Source organism: Rattus norvegicus, chromosome 2, assembly GCF_021556685.1.
Source record: "Rattus norvegicus strain SHRSP/BbbUtx chromosome 2, alternate assembly SHRSP_T2T, whole genome shotgun sequence".
NCBI classification, from domain to species: domain Eukaryota; kingdom Metazoa; phylum Chordata; class Mammalia; order Rodentia; family Muridae; genus Rattus; species Rattus norvegicus.
Window position 1 is genome coordinate 190568286 of NC_141535.1, and position 21331 is coordinate 190589616.

Below are 21331 nucleotides of genomic sequence, written 5' to 3' on the forward strand. Positions count from 1 at the left end.
GAATGCCCCAACCCTCATGGCTCAGTCAGACTCTCATCAGAACCAGGCAGCCTGGAAGCCTGGAGAAGTACATGTCAGTCAGCATGATTTCTGTAGCAACCGGGACGAGGAAAGACCCAGGAGCAGGGCCGTGGCAGGTGGTTAGCCTCATCAGTGCCTGGGCACACAGTGGGTGTGTGGGGATGTTTGCTTTGCTGTTGACATTGAGAACGGAACCATTTCAGTAACAGTCGAGGATCTCCCAAGCCAGGCTCTGCCTGCATCAGTGTTTTGGACAAGGGAATGGAATGGTAGACCATTTTTGACAGCCGCTCATTAAACTGTAGGATGTGAGTGGCTGGGAGACTCCTTCTGAGTAACTCACAGGAGGCGTTGTTAAATGGGACACAGAAACACAGGCACAAAGCAAGGCTAAGAGGCGTGTCAGTCTGGGGTAGGGGAGACGCTGCAGGAGCCTGGGGAGCTGAGGGCGGGCTGCAGGAGCCTGCTGGGCTGAAACGGTACAGGAGTTGCTCCTACCCAGGTTTGCAGTGTGGTTTTTGTTGCAGAGGCTGATGGTTTCCAGAATTGGACTCTGAAGTGCAGCATGAGTCAGAAAAACCACCTGTTCCGGCCTCAATCTGGTCACCGAACTTGGGTGTGTTCTGCAGAACGGGATGGTTTCTAACTTCTCTTTCCTGAAAGGAGACCTCTAAATGTCGTGGGAATCCAACAGGGGACCAAGAGGACCTGAGCCACAGGATCCCAGCCCTTACCTTTCTGCTTGCTGGGAGCCTCGCCGTGGATGTGCTGGGTGCTCTTGGTGCTCAACCTGACTACATCTGGAACTGGGTACAACCTAAGCAGCTGGTCACCGGGAGGGCTGTTTTCACAGTTAAGCCATTTGGAATGGGAACACCCACTTCAATCTGGATCTTTTGAGGTGGGCTACAGCTTCTGGTGGCAGCCTACATAAAGGACATGGAGGAAGGAAGTCTGGTGTTGCCGCCAATTTCATTCCTCCCCTCCCGGCATCAGAGCCTCCTTCTTTGAGACTCCGTCATATACTGTAGAGCAGCTGCGACAACCAGCCTTGTGCACTAGATTCTTAGATCTACTGTTTGTAGTCAGCCATTCAACAATGGCTGGACTAGCTGGACCACAACCAGTGAGCCACTCTAATAAACCATATACACATCTTTTTCTTCATTCTCTAAGTTCTGTTCCTCTAGAGAACCCTAATGAACTCTACAAATGCAGCTGTTTCATTGTAGGTCAAAATCTACAATGTTGTCTGTGTGCGTGCGTGCGCATACATGTGAAGGCAAGAATGACCTCTACTGTTGTCCACCTTTTTTTTTTTTGAGACAAGGTCTCTCACTGGATGGGCAACCACCTGTCTATCCCTACTACTTCCTTAGTACTGGAATTGTAAGTGTGTGCCACTTTGCCCAGCCTAGCCTTTATATATACACATATAAACATGTATATACATATATGTAGGTATACACGTATGGATACATACATGATTTAGACTTATTTTTATGAATGTTTTGCCTGCACGTCTGTATGTGTGCCACATGTGAACCTTGTGCCCAAACATGTCTGAAGAGGGCATCAGGTCCCCTAGAACTGGAGTTACTTACTGATGGTTACGAGCCACCATGGAGATGCTACGACTGGAATTGGGGTTCTCAGCAAGAGCAAGCAGAGCTTTTAATCTCTATTTCTCCAGCTCTCCTACCTTCCCTCATACAAACCCCACGGTTTGCACAGTTGTGTTCAGGCTCCCGTACCTGCAAGGCAAGGACTTTACTGACTGGATCCCCTCTCTAGCCTGACAATGTTTTTACAGGACTTGAAGGGATCAGAAGGTACTGACATTGCAACTGGAATGAGCCACACTCCTGCCTGCTGGTGAGAGGAGGCCCACGGAAGCCATTATCAACTTCCTCACACAACTCTGATTTAAATTAAATTTCCTTTAATAAAATAAAAACAAAAACAAATGGTGCATTGCATAATATTTGTGGCCACAGTATAAAACAACACAATTAGTTTGTATAACCTTGGATAGGGACAAAAATACACGAGACCTCTTTGTCTACGGAAAATCCTGCAGATCCTTGTGTTACACACTAGAAAAGAAAACCCAACCTTGTTCTCCTAGTGATCTGCACAACTGTGTGTCACCGAGAATCTGGTCACACAGGGGAAGAGAACTTGCCTAAACCTCAATTCCTTTCTTCCTCTGTTGCCATCAGTGAAGCTAAAAAAGAAAAGAAAGAGAAAAAGACCCCCGACAGTAGCGAGTGGTGTAGTATTGCTTATTGTTCCTGCTCCCAAGGCGCAGTCTTTGGCTCGTGGATGCCGTAACAAAATCATGGCTGCAGGCGGTCTGCAAAGCAGGAGGCAAAAGCCACCAGAGAAACAGACAGAGGTCTGGGCAGGAGGGAGCTGTGTGGTTGGGAGGGGGGAAGACACATATATCCACATATCGGGACATTTCTAAATGAGGATTTGATCCAGCTGGTGAGTCAGGTTGCCAGCATATCTATCCCATGCATGAAAAAGCTGAAAAGTTGTTAAAAAGCCGGAGTTTGCAGTTTTCTTATTTTTCTAAAAAAGTGAGTCATGTGTGTAAACATTGTAAAGTAAACAATTTAATTTAGAGGCTTCGATCTGAATGTAGCTTAGGTTCTTTCAGTGGGAGATTTTTGTGATTAAGAAAAATACCCAACCTTCTAAAAAGTTTCTCTTTAAGAAGTGCAATTTCATGTGCCCAGGCCTGGTTTGGCCTTTCCTTCCCTCAGACCAGTGTTGCTGGGTGGGAGCCTCAGGAAGAGCGCTTCACGGGGAACACTATTTGGTACATCAAGAGTGTTTGACCACACTTAAAAAGACACACACCCCAGAATGCCAATATTCCCAAAAGGAACTAGGTCCTGGGGTTTCTGGTCCCTCTTCCAGCCCTAAGCAACATGGAGGGGTTTGGGCATGACCTCCACAACTCAGGTTCAAATCTCAACATCAGACAAAAGGGAAAGGGGAAGGTAGGACCGATCACTCATCTCTCACCATCAGTTACCCGCTTGGACCTCTGTGGGTTCATGTACAGCTAGGGCTCACCTCAACTCATCCAAGGCTAAATCTCTCTCGTCCTCCTAAGGAGGGCTGCACTGCAAAGGCCCTGAATCTTCTCCAGTAATGGCACAGGCTTGAAGTTCCTAATACTTGGTTCTACTCCCCTAATTCCTGTTTGTACAGTCACCTGTGCCTCACGTCTGAGCTAGCAATAAGAGAGCGACATGTAGAACAGCCATGTCTTCCGAAGCCTCCCCTCTTTCTCTGGCCTCTCTTGCTTGTGTGGGGTGCACCTGCTGTCCCTCTTCTTGCTACCGACTCTAAACCTGTACCCCACCTGGGCTAGAGCCACCGGCTCAGAATCTCATCATAAGAGCAGTCTCCAAGGTGGGCTCGAAACAAGCAGAGGAAACTGGGTGGCAAATACAAAAGCCACCATGGGCCACATGGAGAGAAGGTGGGGAGGGGGGAGCTCAGCGCATCCGGTCCCATGGTGACTAGAGCTGCCCGTGAATGGCCATCTTTTCTTATTACTTTATTGCTTAAGAGAAAGGAGCTCTCCTCCCCCACTCCCCTTTGGAAGACAACAATGTTAAATCCTTCAGAGGTAGAGGGTAGGGTGAGGGTACCGGGTGGCTGATGAGCCTCAGTACCTAGCGGAGGCTCCTGGAAGGCTATGCTAGGGTGAGAGACTTTGCATGGCTGAGGCCCTGATGGAGCAGGCACTGGTGACCTGGAAGGTGTGCCTGCCCTCTGTCCTATTCCTGCTGGGCCCAGTCAGGCAGAGCCGGCTGCCTTCAATCCTATTTTACAGGCCATTCACATAACACTAAATTGCTGGGTTCCCTTTGTGTTTCTAATAGGAAAGCAAACCGTCCACAAAGTATACCCCTCTTCACCACCCCCTGCGGGGATCTTAAAAAGACTTCAAGGACTGAAAAAGGTCACAGAGAACACACGCTTGCTCCAGGCAATTTCTGATTCCTTGAAGTCAGTCAGTCTGGCAGGCAGCAATCTGCCTTCCTGGGAAGGAGCTCAATGTGGCACATTTGTGGCTCCCATGCTGGTCCTGGGGTACAAGGGACAGTGCCTCTCATGAAGGGACAGGGCACCTGGCTCAGCGGCACAACTCAGATGCCCTCTGCTCCCACTCACCCTGGGATTCCTGGAGCAGGCACAGCGGCCTCAGAACTACAGAGTGAGCAAGTAAGCAAGCATCTGTGCCTTTCCTTCCCCAGTGTCCTCTCCTCACAGACCTGCCCTGGACAGAGGTGGTGGTGGATTTTTCTTCATACTCATTCTTAAGGCTAAGGTGGCGAGATAAGGTGCTTGGTGGAAAGCCAAATTCTAGACTCCAGGGCTGCCATATCCTCACTCTCACAGAAACAAACCCGAAAACAGAAGAGGGTAGAGGAGAAAGGGAAACAAAAGGCTTATGGGGTCAAGAAGTTATAGAGTTTAGGTTCCAATATAGTTTAAACTCCTGACAATGGGGGATGGGCAGGGTAGTCATAGCCACAGCTTGCCTTGGCACAGGTCTCTATCAGTTCTGGGCCAGGGTAGAGAGCAGCAGGTAGCAGCTCTCCAGATGGCTGCTTGTGGATGCTGGCTTTCGGGTGGGCAGGTACCCTCTTACTCATGATGACCAACTCTGAATGCTTTCGCCCTTCCTCACTGCGATCCCTTAAATCAAAAGTGATCAACACACGTGAATCAGAGGATCGATAAGCTGCTAGGAGAAAACTAATTAGACGGGGGTTAACCATTAAACAGCTTCAGCGGGGGGGGAGACACACACTCGATTGTTACATATCAGAAAGTGCCGTGGGAAGAAGAGCCGTGTGTTGGTAAACATGTCCGCGCTCGGAACTTGACATGCAGAAAAGAGAGAGCGCTGAGTCCCACCTGAGATTAGAGAGGACCGGTTTTAGTGTAACACACTCGGTTGTAAAATCTCAGAGTCCTCTTCTCACTCCCCACCCCACCGCTCCTACAACGTTCCTCTGTCCCTCCAACTGCTTAATCCATCTCCATGGACATGAGCCTGCGGCGCTCCCGACGCGTCTCCCGCACCTCCTTCTTACAGCACCAATGGGAACTGCAGTACCCAATGAGGCAGGACAGGAGCCCGATGACTGTGGACAGGCCCACGCCGATCAGCAGCGGGTACTTGAAGGCGTTCAGCACTGGGCAGAAGACAGAAAGTGGAAGGGTTAGTGCAGGGCTGGAGGGTAGAGAGCGCTGGCTCACTCCCTGGTTCCCCCTTCCCCACCCCCAACTCCTGCAGTAGATCTCTGCAGAGATCAGAGCTCATAAATCCCATACCCTGCACCTGGCATGTGATTCAGTCAGGAGCAGCTCAGCTCTGTTGAAGAAGTGAACAAATGTCCCCACTCACTACTGTGGGCTGGGCATGTGGGGGATGGGGGTGGGGGGTGGGGGTAGCGCACAGTAAAGAGATTTCATTTGATGCCTTTGAATGTCAACTTCTTTTTAGGGTTTTGGCAGGAGATTGATTTTTAAAAGTCAGTATAAGGGCACCGCACATTGAACAGCAGATGCGTCCTTTAGAGAAAAAAAAAAGACTGAATAAATCAATTTCTATGCATCGAATAACTGAAGTGTACTAAAGGCGCTATTTTAAGAAACACTATAGTAAATTATCGAGCAAAGTGAATAAGCATCTCCTACGTGTTTGAAGCTGGGTTTTCACAGGGCGCTACTGCAAGCAGAGCTTAAGACGCAAATGGGGCAGAGGTCACTGAACTTCAGATCCCGCCCCAGGAGGGCCTCTTTCGCTCCCCCAGTGCTCTGGGTAGGTGCCCGCCTCTGACCAAGTCCTTAATGTTTGGAATGATCTAAGTTTCCTAACAGCCCCATGGGAGACTCCTGTCATATTTCCTCAGGAGGTGGACCAGACAGTATGTGGAGGTCTGTCCTCCAAGCAGGGCATGGCGCTGCCATCTCCAAGCCGGACTGGCTGTACTCATCTGCACAGACCTTTGCAAGAGCAGGATTTATTAACATTTCTCCTCAGAAGTGGCTCGAGGCCTCTTCCCTCTACTCACGTGGTTAGTAATTACAGGTGTGTGTGGTGGGGTGGGGTTGAGATGGGGGAGTCTTCCTCCGTGGTATAGCTGCCTGTATTCTACCCATAATCCTGTAACACTAATAAACTCACTGACACACTGTACTGGCTGGTTTTGGGTGTCAACTTGACACAAGTTGGAGTTATCATAGAGAAAGGAGCCTTGGTTGTGGAAATGCCTCCATGAGACCCAGCTGTAAGGCATTTACTCAATTAGTGATCAAGGGAGGAGGGCCCAGCACATTGTGGGTGGTGCCATCCTTGGGCTGGTGGTCTTGGGTTCTATAAGAGAGCAAGCTGAGCAAGCCAGGGGAAGCAAGCCAGTAAGTAACATCCCTCCATGGCCTCTGCATCAGCTCCTGCTTCCAGACCTGCTTGGGTTCCAGTCCCGACTTCCTTTGGTGATGAACAGCAATGTGGAAGTGTAAGCTGAATAAACCCTTTCCTTCTCAACTTGCTTCTTGGTCATGATGTTTGTGCAGGAATAGAAACCCTGACTAAGACACTCACCAAGCTGGACTTGGGTAAAATTGTTTCTCTGGCCAGTCACTGTCCTCTTCATCTGGGGTGACTATAAGTAGACTCCTCAGAAAAAGTCACCCAAGAGAAAAGCTAAGTGAGGAGGAACCTCAAATGTTCTTCTCCTTAGACTGATTCGCCACTAGGGAAACATGTTCTTGGTCAATGCTTCTCCTAACCCTTAAGCATCTGGAATTAATTCTCTCCATGGAGTCGTTCCAGGTAGCATAACACTCTGAAGCTCTTACAGGGCAGACACGTTTCTTGAGACTAGAGGGACAAATGCCTAGCTCAGGGAGGCTTGGGGGCCTGTGGGGTAGAGGTCTGATTGGTTAGGTTGGTCTGGGTGGGGTGGGTTTGGTATGGGTCAGTAGAGACATTCTCCTATTGTAGGGTTCCAAGAGTTCCCCACTCTGCTAGAGGCTCCGAGGAAACCTTCCTTCTCCAAGTAAAACAATAGATGCTGAGAGGTAGATCGGGAATTCAAGGCCAGCCTTGGGCTAGACAGTGAATTTGAAGCAAGTCTGGGACTTATGAGACTGCATCTCAAAAACAATGAAACAGCAGGTGGGCAAGAACTGTCTTTAACCCACAGTCTCACCTGGAGACTTCTCTGCCCCCACATAGCAGAAGCCATGCCCACCTTAGGATGTGGGGAAGTGGGTTTCCAGAGTCACAGAGGAGCTGAGCTTCCTAAAAGTCCTTCCTCAGTGGTGTCAGGACTGCAAAGCTAGCAACTTGCAAAACTGCTTTGGCCCAAGTCAGCAGACCCTTGAGAAAAACCAAGCTGGACCAAGCTCTAGAAGCCTGGATTCTATGTGCTGCAACACAAGGGAAGACATTCTAGATACCCAGAGCGGGAGCTCACCATCCATCTTCACAGTTATAAAGATGGGCCTGGAGTGGATCTCGGCTTCCCTCTGCCAGGAACCAGTTGGTGACCTCACCCAGGGAGTCACAGAACAATAGTAGTTGCCAAAGTCCTGGTCCTCAGAGCCATGCACTTGCAGCAAAAATTCCAGCACGCTCACTCGCTCCAGGCTGACGGTACTCTTCCAGTCCCTCTGGCCTGTAGTCACGACTCCCTTCCGGTCCAAGGAGGATAGGAGGATGGGAGCCTTGTCCAAGCCAAAAGAGTGTACTGCAAACCAGGATACATCGAAGGCCATGTCATCTGTGGATTACCAAGCCAGAGTGCTGAGGTCAGAGTGCGAGCAGAAGTGATGCACACAGGCCTTTGTCTGTAGCCCTGATTCCTGGCCAGGTCTGTTCTATATGAACCTCCAGGCAGCCTGTGATGATACACTGTCACAGCCACCCCTGTGGCAAGGTCACACGGCCACAGAGAGTAGTGTGTGCAGCTAATGACCAACCCCACCCTAAGGAACTGCGGGAAGAGGATTTGGGGCCACACAGCCCTGTGTGTGAAGCCTGGTGTGCAGAGTCCCCAGGCATTTCAAGCAGAAGAACCAGAGACCGCACATAAAATAAACTGTGTCAGATTTAAAGTTGCAGACAGTTTGGATTTCATTGTTCACTGCGGTTTGTGCTGTTTTGTTTTTGTCTTCCCCCTTGCAGAAGTATTTAAGTTCAAGACAAGAGGGAAAAGAAAACCAAGCTGAGAAAATTGAACACAGTTAATAGTCCCAGAGAGTAAAGCTAGTGGATCAGGAAGGACTCTGTGAAACTGAGGTTCTAACAGCCTGGAATAAATTAAGATGGGCTGAAGAGAAAGAGGCTGGTACAGGATTAATCTGCACAGTGTGGAAACTGAGGCCCTTTAACCCCGCTCTCACTGTACCAACCCAACGCAGCTGCTGAGCTACCAGACTCATCCAGAAGGCATGTGGGGACTGAGGATCAGAAACACAGTTGCATCTGAAACCTGCTTGACTAAATTCCTTTTTCTAAAAAACACACAACCACTGAGGACTGAACCAAGGGCCGTGCTGGACAAGTGATCTATTGGTAAGCTACGACCCTGGCTCCGGACTTTTTATACGTGTCAGTTTTTGCTAGACAACAACAACAACAACAACAAAATAATAGCCATTCATTCAATGAAAGTACATCAGTAACTTTGGAAATACTTTATAAGGCAAACAGAGGTTGTTCAGACCCACGTAACACCGAAGGGAGGTCAACTAAAAGTGGGCATTTCCAAACAGGTCCAAATGCTAATTCCACTATGAAGGCAGATCATCTCTCTCCTCAGCCGCCCCTGGTGGCACCTCAGCGTAACAGTTCTCATCACGTAAGTCTGAGACCAGCTTGGTGGGAGTGGAGGAAGTGCTGTGCACTGTCTGAATCCCCCTCAGCAACAGGGCAGAGTACGTTCTGCTACCCAGGAGAACGCTGCTGTCACGTGTGAGTCTAGAGTGGCAGCTAATGACAAAGCATAGAGGTGTTCCCATTTCGTCATTCTTCACTGTGCATCATGGGATGCTAAGGTGGGCTAGCCTGGGCCAGAATCCTGGTACCTATTGGCCACATGACCTGAACAAGCCATGTTAGATTATTACACGATGCATTTAATAGGGCTCTGGAGAGACAGCTCAGTGGTTCAAAGTATTTACTGCTCTTTCCGAAAACCTGGGTTCAGTTCTCAGCACCCACGTCAGGTAGCTCACAACTACGTGTAACTCCACTTCTAAGGGATCTGACATCCTCTTCTGGCCTCCACAGACAGACACGTGCGTACACACACTCGCTGTGCACAGACACACAGACAAACACACATACACTTTAAAAACATTTTAAAAAACAATCCAACTAACAGCATGGGCGAATACTGCCAAGAGCCATGCCTGGACCATGTGTTTCTGTGTGTGGCCCCTGGAAGCGTGGCCCAGAAACAGGCAGGCAGGTCTTGTTCTCTGTGAATGGGCAGTGCTAATAATAACCAGAGACGGTGGACCCTGCAGGCCTCACCAGCCTCTGGGAGTAAACCACTGGGTAGCTCCATGTGTCCCACAAAGGACCCAGTAGGAACGAGTGATAATAAGGTGCCTGCCCTCATCTCCACACATGGCTGGACTGGTGGCTGCTGCTAGAGGGAAGGGTAGAGTACTTGTTGTCAAGGATGTGGGTCCCTCCTGTGGACAGCTGCTGTGCTGAGCTACCCCATCTCACCACATACACTGGCTAGGTCCTAGACGCTGCTGTCCTCCGACTGCACCATCTCCAGAACACGGAAGCCACCTCACCTGGGAGAAATGCCTCACAGAGGCTATGAAACACCCTAATTCTCAGCCACTCTGCCTCTGGGCCCAGCTCCTCAGCTACCCTCAGCTCCAAGTATGGCGGTTGAGCCCCATTCCTTTGCACCCCACAGCATGCTCTGGAGACACCCCCCTTTCCCCTTGATGACTCACACTGCCTCTGCTCTGCCTCAGAGCCTGACCATGGTGCCACCCACGCTTGGCTGCTCCCACCCTGCTGTGATACAACAGTGCCTTGGCTCTCAGCCTGCTTATGCAACTTTCCCGCCGAGAATTCCCTCTCAGAGCCATAGGATGAATGGAAAAAGAAAAAAGAAAGAAAGAAATTACAATTTGTGTTTAATTATTCAGAATCTTCCACCCACACAGAGCAAGAGTGCAAAGTTCTGGAAAATTGTGATTTGCAAGATACCAGCTACCTATAGCTTTTGCAATTACATTGGAGAAAAGAGGTTTACATGAAAGGCACAACTGGTGGCTTATTAATTTGCTGAGAAAGAGCATTTGGAGGGTTTATGTGTATATCATAAGTGAGTTTTAAAACAGCACTGTGCTGTGCAAACGTTTAAGGAGTTTTTGCTTGCCTTTCCCTGGCAGTCTTTTCCACCTTTACCTTCATTTCCACATTCAAGGGAGCTCTGTGCCTCCCTGCTTTGCTGCAGCAGTGGTTGCTTTCTTCAGAGCCCGACTTCTCATGCCTTACCACAATAAACAAGCAAGGCAGTCCTGGGTGTGTGTGTGTGTGTGTGTGTGTGTGTGTGTGTGTGTGTGTGTGTGTGTGTGTGTGTGTGTGTGTGTGTATGAAGGGGCTGCCTTTCTTTCCTCTACTTAGATCTTCCACAGACTCCCTTCTCCTACCTATTAAATGTGCCCACATTTGAGAGCACAGTTCGCATCATCAGAATACCATGCTTGTAGGTCAAATGGAGACCACTCTGCTCTGATGAACAGATGTTCCCTCGTCCTTGGCTGCCGAGTTTGACTACTTGGTGGGTCTTCTTTCTTCCACCCTTTTCCACCCTTCTCCCACTCCTTCAACACCCTAACACTAGGTAAGAGAGAAAAAAGAATAGAGGGGGAAAGGGGAGTCGTTATTGTTAAAACTATTTCCTGATAACTAGGGTGTTGAGTTCCTTGGGGCAAGACTGATCTTCACCAACAGGACATCTAATTTCTTCCTCTTTGTGTATGACTACTTAACAAACAGCAGCCAACCACAGCCCACCACCTCTCTCGGGCTCTAGTGTCTATACCCTCTGAAGAGTGCCCAGAGTTCCACACACTCACAGAAACTATCTGCAGCTGGCAAAACCATACCTCTGCTAGAGCATGAGGCAAATTCAGTTGGCTGCTGTGGACCATCTGAAGCACCCCCATATCCCACTCCTGCGATTAAAACTAAACATATTCTTAAAATATTTCTGCTTTTTTTAAAAGATTTATTTATTTATTATATATAAGTATACTGTAGCTGTCTTCAGACACCAGAAGAGGGCATCAGATCCCATTACAGATGGTTGTGAGCCACCATGTGGTTGCTGGGACTTGAACTCAGGACCTCTGAAAGAGTTGTCAGTGCTCTTAACCACTGAGCCATCTCTCCAGCCCATATTTCTGTGTTTTTTAAAGAAACCAAAAATCTTCCTACACCCATCCATACTTATTGATTCTTACTGTCACCCACTGCTGCTTTCCTGTGTTTGAGGTAGAGCTGAGCTGCCAAGACCTGGCCCACAAAGACCAAACTTCTTCCCACTGGGTCCTTCATGGGAAGAGCTTGTAGCCACATGATCCTTTGAACAGAGTCCTAAAAGATCCACTCTGATGGTAATGGCTACCCAGTAGTTTACTTCCAGATGCTGGTGAGGCCTGCAGGGTCCACCACCTCTGGTTATTAGCACTGCCCTTTCACACAGAACAAAACCTGCCTGCCTGTTTCCAGGGCCATGCTTCCAGAAGTCCACATATAGAAACGCATGAAAACTCACAGAATTCAGTGGCTTTGTGCATGACTTTGCTAGGAATGGGGTGGGGTTGGGCAGTGTCAGGGTCACAGTGGGTGGAAGGGAGAAGGGCAGGCCTCGGCAAGCTAAGACTCTTCGCAGAATCTCTGGGGAAAGGCGAAGGTGGGTATAGTCTTGCTGAGCAACAGGGACAACACCCAAATGCCTTTAATGCTCCTTTAAGATCAGAGGAGTCAGAGAGGGGTGTCATCAGGTTACTGAATGCACCAAGCAGAAAATGCATGCGGGATGGGCCCAGGATTCTGAGGCATCTGTTGGCAAGGTTAATCTTTTCTGTAAAGAGAAGATTTTTAGAACTGGGGACACAGCTTGGGACAGGCCTAGCATGCACAAGTTTCCATCTTTAGGACAACAGATATCCTAAAAGTGATAGATGATGTCACTGTTCCTCTGCTCTGTATTGCGTCACAGGTACAAGCTCTCAGGGGCAGACCTTGAACATGTCCACTGTCCTATTCCCAGCATCTACAGCTGCTCTTGGGTTCTGAAGGAGCTGAGTGAATGACATGTAGCAGGAGGAGGAGTCTGTGAGTGGGTTTTTAACCAGGCCACAGCAAGCCAGGAAGAGATCTACTGATTGTCCTGAAAAGAGTTTCAAATCTCACAATACATACACAGCCTCACAGAGCCAAGCCAGCAACCAATCAGGAAGAGTGGTGTGCTGGCCAGTCTTTTGTGGACTTTCAAATAAGCTACAGTTATTTGAAAGGAGGGAACCTCAACTGAGGAAATGCCTCCAGGAGATCAGGCTATAAGTCATCTCCTTAATTAGTGATCAATGGGAGAGGGCCCAGCCCCTTGTGGCTGTTGTCATCCCTGTGTGAGAGAACTTAGGATGGATCCTACAAGAAAGCAGGCTGAGCAAGCCATGGGGAACAAGTCAGTAGGCAGCACGCCTCTGTTGTGGTAAATATAAAAACATTCTACCATCCCTCGCTAGTGCTGGCTCTGGTGGGCCACATGGCATCTGTGGGGTATTTTCATCTCAATCAGCAAAGCACCTCAACCTGACTCGCCAAGCTCCCAAACTCCATCCCACACTGCTGCCAGCTACTCTCTGAGCCCGACAGCAGCTGCCCTCTTCCAACTCTATCACCTTGTGTTGCTGTAAAAGTATAAAACAAACAAACAAAAATACCCCCAAAAAACAAACAAAAAAGACCCCCCAAAACACTGTCTTTTATCCCGCACTGGGTCTGGCACCGCAGTGCTCCAAGATATCTGGTAGATATCTTCATCTCAGTCAGCAAAGCGTATCACCCGCTGTGCTCTATCCCATCTCACGCTGCCCATGGCCTCTCTCTGAGCCTGGCAACAATCTCTCTACCCGTCTTGTTCCCAAGGCGGGCTGCCGCCATGCCAGTTCCACAGAGTCTGCCTATACTGTGGCTCTCTTGCTGAGAACTCTGTTGACATTCCCTCCATCCCCTGTGGTTACAGTCACAACTCCCAGTAACGCATTAAAATCAAAACTCAATAAGCTTGTAATCTAGCAATCAGATTTACATCTTAACTTCTCAATCCACAAAATGTCCACATAATAAATTCACAACCAATTGATAATGATATAAACTGCCCACCTGGATGGGACAAACTGTCCTATAAAAATCCATCCCATAAGAAATATTCATAACTACCTGTGGCCATTTAAGGCCACAAGGATCTGAGTTGTCCTTCTCTGTCTCCAACTTGGTTTTTCCTTCTCCTCCTCCCTTCAAAACTCTGTGCCTGCCTTACTGTTTCACTGCCCAATCACAGGCCTTGCCTTAACTTGTGCCAGCCCTCACCTGCATACAAACATCAACTACATGCCTCCATGACCTCTGCCTCAGCTCTGCATCCAGATTCCTGCCGTTTTGAGTTCCTGTCCTGACTTCCCTCGATGATGAGCTACAATGTAGATGTGAAGCCAAATAAACCCTTTCCTCCCCAACTTGCTTTTGGGTCACGGTGCTTCATTGTAAGCAAGAGAAACCGTGACTAAGACAAGTGGACATCAACAGACAGTCCAAACCGTAGTTCCTACCTCTAAGTGACAGTGACAGATGACAGGAGAAACACTTACAGAAAGCAACGGGAGAAAGGATGGAGGGAAGTACCTGGGTCCAGCACTGCTCCGTCCACAGTGACGATACAGAACAACTTGATGAGATCTCCCCGGGTGACGGACAGAGTGTCTGAATGCACAGAGGCGTTAAATATGGGACCTGGAAGACAGTAAGTAACATGTAGGCTGCATAATTTCCTTTCACACAAGTTCAAATTTCATTCCTGAAGCTCTAAGAACATCTAAATGTGGTTCTCTTTTCTGGGAATTGGTCTACAAAAATCATAAAGTAGGCCTTCTAAGAGCTCCTTTCTCTATGCAGAGACAGTCCCATTAGGGACATCTACCTGAATTCGGTCTTGACTCTGAACTGAACTTTCTCTGCTCGACAACCATAGCTTTTGCTTGGAGGACTTCGCCTTCCGGCTGGTAAGCGTGGGCTAGCTTCTGGTTCAGTACAGTTCAAACCAGCCAGGGTGGCATAGAGACCAGAGGGTCAGGGACTGAGCCACATGTACTTTTGGTCACAGTTGGGTGAATGGCCTCAGGATGTTCTGTAATACTGATGGGGACAGAACCCTGAGACCCAGTGTTAAACCCAGTGTTAAAGGGCTGGCATTAGGAGAAAGACCCATCAACACTGAAAATGTTTAGATAAAGTATGGCAGGGCACTGAGGAAAATGCCAGGATTTCAGGGGAAACTGAGGCAGCTTGGAGAGTCCTTTAAAAGACCACCCAGGTTGGGGAAGGCAGGGTGCATATGAGAGTGCTCTACACTTTTGAGTCAATTTTGCTGTGAAACTAAAGCTAAAGCCTGCATGTATGATATGAATATCATACACATCATGTACATGTATAAGTATGTGTCTGTGTGTACATGTATATGTACATCTAGTTTAAACTAGCATCAAACAAAACAGAACAACATCCTCCACTGAGACAGGCTTTGTCTCATGTTCCCCAGCGAGCGGCCTAAAGATTACTTTAAACCTACCTCCGATTTCCTCTTAGGTAAGGGTATTTCATAGCTCAAGCCAAACCGATCCCAAGAGCTTAATGCTTAACCTCATCATCTCAACTTCTAAAATCTAGAAACAGGAAAACGGGAAAGAGAGTTCTAGGGCATCAGCGCTCTGAAATTCTACTTGGATTTTCAGGAAAGCATAGATAGGTGGTCAGCTCTATAAATAGACCGTTGCCAGATTCATCACGGGCTCTACTAATCTAGCTCATAGAAGCTGAGCTAAAGCCTCCTTGAGGAATAGAGACATGACTGTTTTCTTGTTCAGAGTACTAGAAAGGAGAAGAACCCCAGAGTGTGTTTAAAAGCATCCACAAAAAGCTACTCCATCAGCAGAGTATGTGAAAGGTCACACTGTTGTGAGGCAATGGGCTGAAATGACTTTGCCTCTGTTCTCACTTCAATCTGATTACTAATAATAAGTCATTAAATTGCTTTCCTAGCACTAAGGATACAAATAATTCGAATGGTAAAGGAAGGCTGGCTATGGAGGTAGGTAGGCTAAGTGTTAGGGAGACCTGGGGACTTAACTCCAGGGCTGAGGACATAGTAAGACGGGTCCCAGGAACAGGAAGAACGAGGCAGGGATAAGCACATCTCCTTCAGATGCCTCAGCTCCCACCCCTGCTCCCTTAGTACCTCACGCTCTGGGCCTGCTCTACCCAGGACTGTGAGGAGGGCCAGCTTTACTGCTCTGAACCAGTTCTGTAGAAATGGCTGGCAATGCTGTTTCTGTCGGCTCAGGGTGGCAGTGGTCATATTCAACAAGGGGATTAAAAACTTCCTTTAGATAGAGACTTGGTTGTAATAAAGAACTCTGTTAAGGACTTTCTTTGAAAGTCAGTCAGGTCCCTTCTAAGAGAACCTGAATGGCCAAACACTGAAAGGCTGTACTGATGTACGTATTTTTCTTATTTAAAACAATGAAGAAAGACTTACCTAATTTGAACAAATGTCACTTCTCTTTATATTTCCAAAGAAAAGCCCAAATACCTTCTGGGTCACAAGTCATAACTCCCAGTTCCCTACTGGTGGCTGCCGTGGGAACCAAGGCAATTCTTGTGAGAGGGTCTGTGCTCTGTCTCACAAAGCAGATAGGGCTGGGAAAGAAGGCCTTCATTGTCGCAAACAATTCACAGTAGTGGATTTCCTTCTAATGAAATCAATGGCTCGATGTTAATATGGTCATTATCCCAGGATAAGGGAATATTTAGAAATATTTTCATTATGGTCTATTTCTGTGGCAATTCTGTTTGTGAAGGAATTTGTCTGGTTAACTTTGCAGACCACAGGCTGTGACTTGGAATATTCAGAGAGCAGCCAGTCATTAGAAGTCCCTGGATTCCTGGTCTGCAGAGAGCATGGGGATCACTTAGCTTTTAAGCACAAACATTAACACAACCATATTCCACACTCCATCCCCACCCTAGGAAAAGGCTTCTAAGAGCAGCATTTTCCTATAAGCGAACTCTGCATCCCCAGCCATGGGGTCAGTGCTAAGTGATGCTGCTCTATGCAGTCACTGGGCTGTGTCTACCCAACAGGAAGACTGATTATCTCACATTTATAGGGAGAAGAAATGGGTCATAACATCACATGCATAGCCAAGATCTCAAAGTCATGAAGATAACACTGAAGGGGAAGTTCTAAAAAGATGAGAAAACTAAATGAGTGTTTCACAGAGCGAGGTGGGGGTGGGGTGTGACTGCTCTACTTGGCTCTATTTCAATTTTTAATTATTATTTTTATCTTAAGTGTATGCCCATTTTGCCTGCATGTATGTCTGAGCACTACATGCGTCTCGTTCCCATGGAGGCCAGAGAAGGCATCATGGGATTGGAGGCAGGAACAGCAGGAACTGCATTGTGGGTACCAGGAATTGATGCCAGGTCCTCTGGAAGAGTGCCCAGTGCTCTTAACCTCTGAGTCCTTTTGCTCTAGTCACACATTTCTATATTAAAAAGAAAAAATGCCACTCTTTTTAAAGGCTGAATCTTACATCATCGGTTTTAAATCTCATGCTAGCCCTGATACTTAGGTCAGTGAAGGCCATGATCTAGTGGATCCTCTGGGAAACTCAGAGAGATGACAGCATGGTGGACCTGAGGAGGACTTCTTTGTCCTGGACCTTAAGGAGGACTGCTGATGTACAGAGAGTGAAGGCTCTTGGGTTTCAAATCAGTTCTTTACTGGGGACAATCTGGGGCACTAGCACTGGGCTGGTCAATCAGGTAGCAGCTTCTAATTAAGGGGGGAACAGACTATGACAATTCCACTGACAGTACAGGTTTTAGGCAATCCATTCAACCCGGAAGTAAAGAGCTGCCACGGTGGGATTCAAAGAATTAAGGAATACGCCCAATATGCATCCCTAATCCAGAAATACGCACAAAGGATTTTATATCTCGTCTCTTTCACAAAATTAAAAGAATCATTAAATACCAAGTGTGAAATGAGGTACACTCGACCATACAGATAGCAGGACATAAAAAAAGGACAAAATCATGTGATCATCTCAACAAACAGACACAAGGGGAAGGAAATCATTTGGTAAGCCAAGGAGTCTCCACACCTTTCCATGAGAGAAAACCCAACAGGGGCCTGTGCGGTAGCACAGGGCTTTAATCCCAGTGCTCCGGAGACAGGCGGTGGATTCTGATTTGCCTATAAACAGATGTGAATGATTTAAGGGTTTCTTTTTTAAAAAACATATTTATTTATAATTATGTGTATGGGCATGTATGTGCACATGACTGCCCAGAAAACTGACTCCCCGGGGATTGGAGTTACAGGTAAGTACTGAGATGCTGAGAATCACACTTGGGTTCCCTGCAAAAGCAATATGTGCTTTTAAACACTGAACTATCGCCCCACCTCCAAAATGTGAATAATTTAATTAAAGCATCTTGTTTTTGTTACATTGATTCAATTAATGACAGATTTTTATAGATAAGTATAAATGTGTGCATTCAAATCCCTAACTGGCATGCAGGGCAGATTGGTTAGGACTGCTGGTCTAACATTCACAGATGAAAATTCTTCACTTGGATTGTCTGAATGAAATTGGGGATTAAGAAACCAAACTGACAGAGTCAGCAGTACCACAGCCCTGTAGCAACTCTGGTGATGCCCAGCTACAGGAAGTTCATGCAATCCAAAAGCGAGGAGTGGAGCAAGGCTGAGAGCCACCCTGTGTGGAAACGCTCCTGAGAAGCGGGACCCAGAGTTGCAGTCACACCTGCAAGTCCTGGCGCAGTAAGGCGAGAAACCAGACTGACCCAGGCGCCAGCTCCAAACCATCCACTCTGACGAGCTGTGTTCACTTCTCTCCACTGAGCTCCTTCAAGTCTCAGCTATGACTTCCAGTCTGGTTTGTTTTTTTTTTAAATGCATTAAAAAAAAAACAAACAAAAACAACTGGCACAACAGAATTACAACAGTGGGGAACTGGACACACCCTAACTGTCCGTCAGCTGATGAAATGATAAAGTGTGACCTAAAGCAGGTGTCATAAAAATAAACAGAAAGCATGGGGCACACGGGTGATGTTGGAAAACACCATGCTCAGGTAAGTCAGCCAGACACCAAGGTGACACACGTGACGTATACAATGTGGGAGAATCCATATACAGAAGGCAGAGTGGATGTTGGGGGGGGACACTGGACACTGTTGGCTAAGGGATCTCGGTTTCATTTTGCTGTTACAGAATTCTCTAAAACTGACAGTGGGGATCGATGGTGGTGCAATCCTGCAAATATATGAAAAGCCGTAGAATTATGTGCCTTGAATGGATAAACTACATGGCATATGAATCCTACTTCAGAAACTCTATGAAAAGGGAAGGACAGGAGCATAGGAGACAGTATGATATGTAAGAGTGACTGCTGCCTAATGAGTACCTGGGTTCAAATCCCTAGCACCCACATAAAAAGCTGGGTGGGGCACATAGGCCTATAACCCAGAGCTGTGTGTGGTGGCGATGGTGGTTGTGGTGGGGGGGGGCAGACAGAAGGATCCCTGGAATTTCTGGCCATCAGCCTAGCTCCAGGCTCAATCAATGGCAAACTGTCTCAAGGGAATAAAGCAGAGTAACAAAGCAAGACACCTGACATCACCTTCTGGCCAAAGCACACATGTGCACATAAACCACATACATACACGACATACATATGCTACTCACACATACCCAAAAATGAACAAATTATGAGGGCCCTTGATTAAAATGTTAAGGCTTGGGGGCTGGGGATTTAGCTCAGTGGTAGAGCGCTTACCTAGGAAGCGCAAGGCCCTGGGTTCGGTCCCCAGCTCCGAAAAAAAAAAAGAACCAAAAAAAAAAAAAAATGTTAAGGCTTGTCTCTCAGATCAATCTATGACATCACTGAGCTCTGCTCACCTGAGGTTTGGAAGTCAATCTCAATAGGATTGGAAAGACTGGTCGCTGCCTCTCGCCACAAGCTGCCCCCGATAGGAGACCAGGCTGTCACCATGCAGCGGTACAGGCCCGCATCGGAGACCTGAGTCTGGTACATTCGGTATCGGAACTCATCCTCTTGAACCTTCTCTAACACGACGCCGTCCACCCGAGATGCGTCGGTCCAGTTCTCCAGCTTCACCACGGAATCCTGGTCCAGGGAGATGATGTACTTGGTTTCATTGGGACTGGAGAGGTCCCCAACAGGCTTCTCAGCCGTGATGAGAACAGAGTATCGTGGAGACTTAATATTCTTGGAAGACACTTTGCAAGTCATCTCAAATGTATTCCCTGCAGCAAAGAAAGGCTTTGGCTGCCGTGCCTTCACCACGAGCACAGAATCTGGAATAAAAAATCAGAAGTGGGCCATTTCAACAGACGTGGCTAAAATGGATATGCATCTAAAAATCAAAGCATCCAGGAAATAGGGATTTACTTGCAATCTGCCGTATGATAACAGGAAGGAAACGTGGCAACTCCAAAAGAAAATAATGCGTCTGTGAACAGGCTGAAAACCGCCCCAGGGGAAGCAGCAGTCAGAAGGGATCTGAGGGGCGATGGACAGTTAAAGTGCGAACAGGAGGAATTATAAACCCTCAGATGTGTCACCCAGGGAACTAAGACCGCTAAGATGGTCCCTCTCAAGATCCAGAGAGCCAGGGAAGACAGGCTAGGCTAGCCACGCCAGAACCTTCTCTACTTAGTGCTGGGGTGGTCGGCCATCTTGAGCTAGCCTATGTGGGAACTCAGCTCTTCTCCACCTAACCCTATAATGTACCAATTAAACTTTATATAATATAATAAATACATTGCATTTGCAGACATGGCCACCTCCCCCTGGTAACTACAGAGATGGGGGTTTGGACTTTCGAGCCAACGTCTATGGCAGCACCACAGTGGGTTCGCGTGTTCTTTCAGTCTCTGTCAAGTACTAATCTCTAAGCATGTACACATTGGGTGTCATCAATCGCAATGGCACAAAGTCAGGCACGTGGAAGCTCAAATAGCTATTAAAAGATTAAAACGAATTATGCCCATTCCTTAAAAAAAACTTTTAAATACAATAATTAACCCCAAAATCTATTCAGTTATGAATTTTATGCTGGGATTCGGGGAGCAGTTTGTCCTGTCAAACCCATCAGCCCAATATGTGTGATGCACCATCTTCAGAGAAAATGATGGTTTCTGAGGTTCCACTGAGCCAGCCACATTTATTCTTGACTCTCCTGTGAGTTTGGTCATCCACTCATGAATTAAACATAATTACTAACAGCCTGCATTTCATAGGCACTGGGAATAAAACAGTAAAGTCCAGGGACCCTCCCTTTATATACTAGGAAGGCAAGTAGATAAAACGTGCCTTGGGGTTAGGTGGTAAAAACGTAAGAACCACAGAAGAAAAACAGACAAAAAAGAGAAAGTGAAGGACTGTGTAAGAGAAAGGGGGCAGAGTTATACGCAGAGTGGCCCAGGATGGTCTCACCAAGACGCTAACATTTGACAAACACAGGAGGGAGGTGGGAAAAGCTTTCTAGGCAGAGGAGACAGCAAATGTTGAGCTACGGATCTTGTCAGGTGACAAGGGGCATTATGGGAAGGGCAGAGGAGCTCAGTATAGTGGGCAGTGGGGAGAGCTGTGAGGGAGGACAACGATTCTATACAGGACACTCAAGGCCACTGAGAAGACTCTGGGTTTTGCTCTGAGATAGGGAATCTGTGACAGTATAGGGGAGAAGATTTTCACCATCTGATTAGATGCTAAGGGCGTGGTTAAGGGTGGGTGCTGGGAGACCAGCCCGGAGGCAGGTGAGAGATTAACCCTGGCTCATCAGAGTGAAGCATGGGAGGCTGTTAGACTCTGAACCGTTCTCACGA

General features: G+C 47.6%; 1 protein-coding gene across 3 annotated transcripts in view; it reads right to left on the reverse strand.

The window, feature by feature from the left end:
- Nucleotides 1-1946: 1946 nt before the first annotated feature.
- Ptgfrn (prostaglandin F2 receptor inhibitor) overlaps nt 1947-21331 on the reverse strand; it is a 72163-nt gene continuing 52778 nt past the window's right edge. For 2 of the 3 annotated variants that reach the window (XM_087621017.1, XM_087621015.1), the window contains 4 exons: nt 19379-19798; nt 14015-14122; nt 7539-7844; nt 1947-5249 (listed from right to left, as the gene is read on the reverse strand). In XM_087621017.1, the coding sequence (XP_087477143.1) occupies nt 5083-5249; nt 7539-7844; nt 14015-14122; nt 19379-19798 (1001 nt within the window). In that variant the 3' untranslated portion in view covers nt 1947-5082. The remainder of the gene's footprint in view (nt 5250-7538; nt 7845-14014; nt 14123-19378; nt 19799-21331) is intronic. The other variant, NM_019243.2, reaches the window with a different exon arrangement.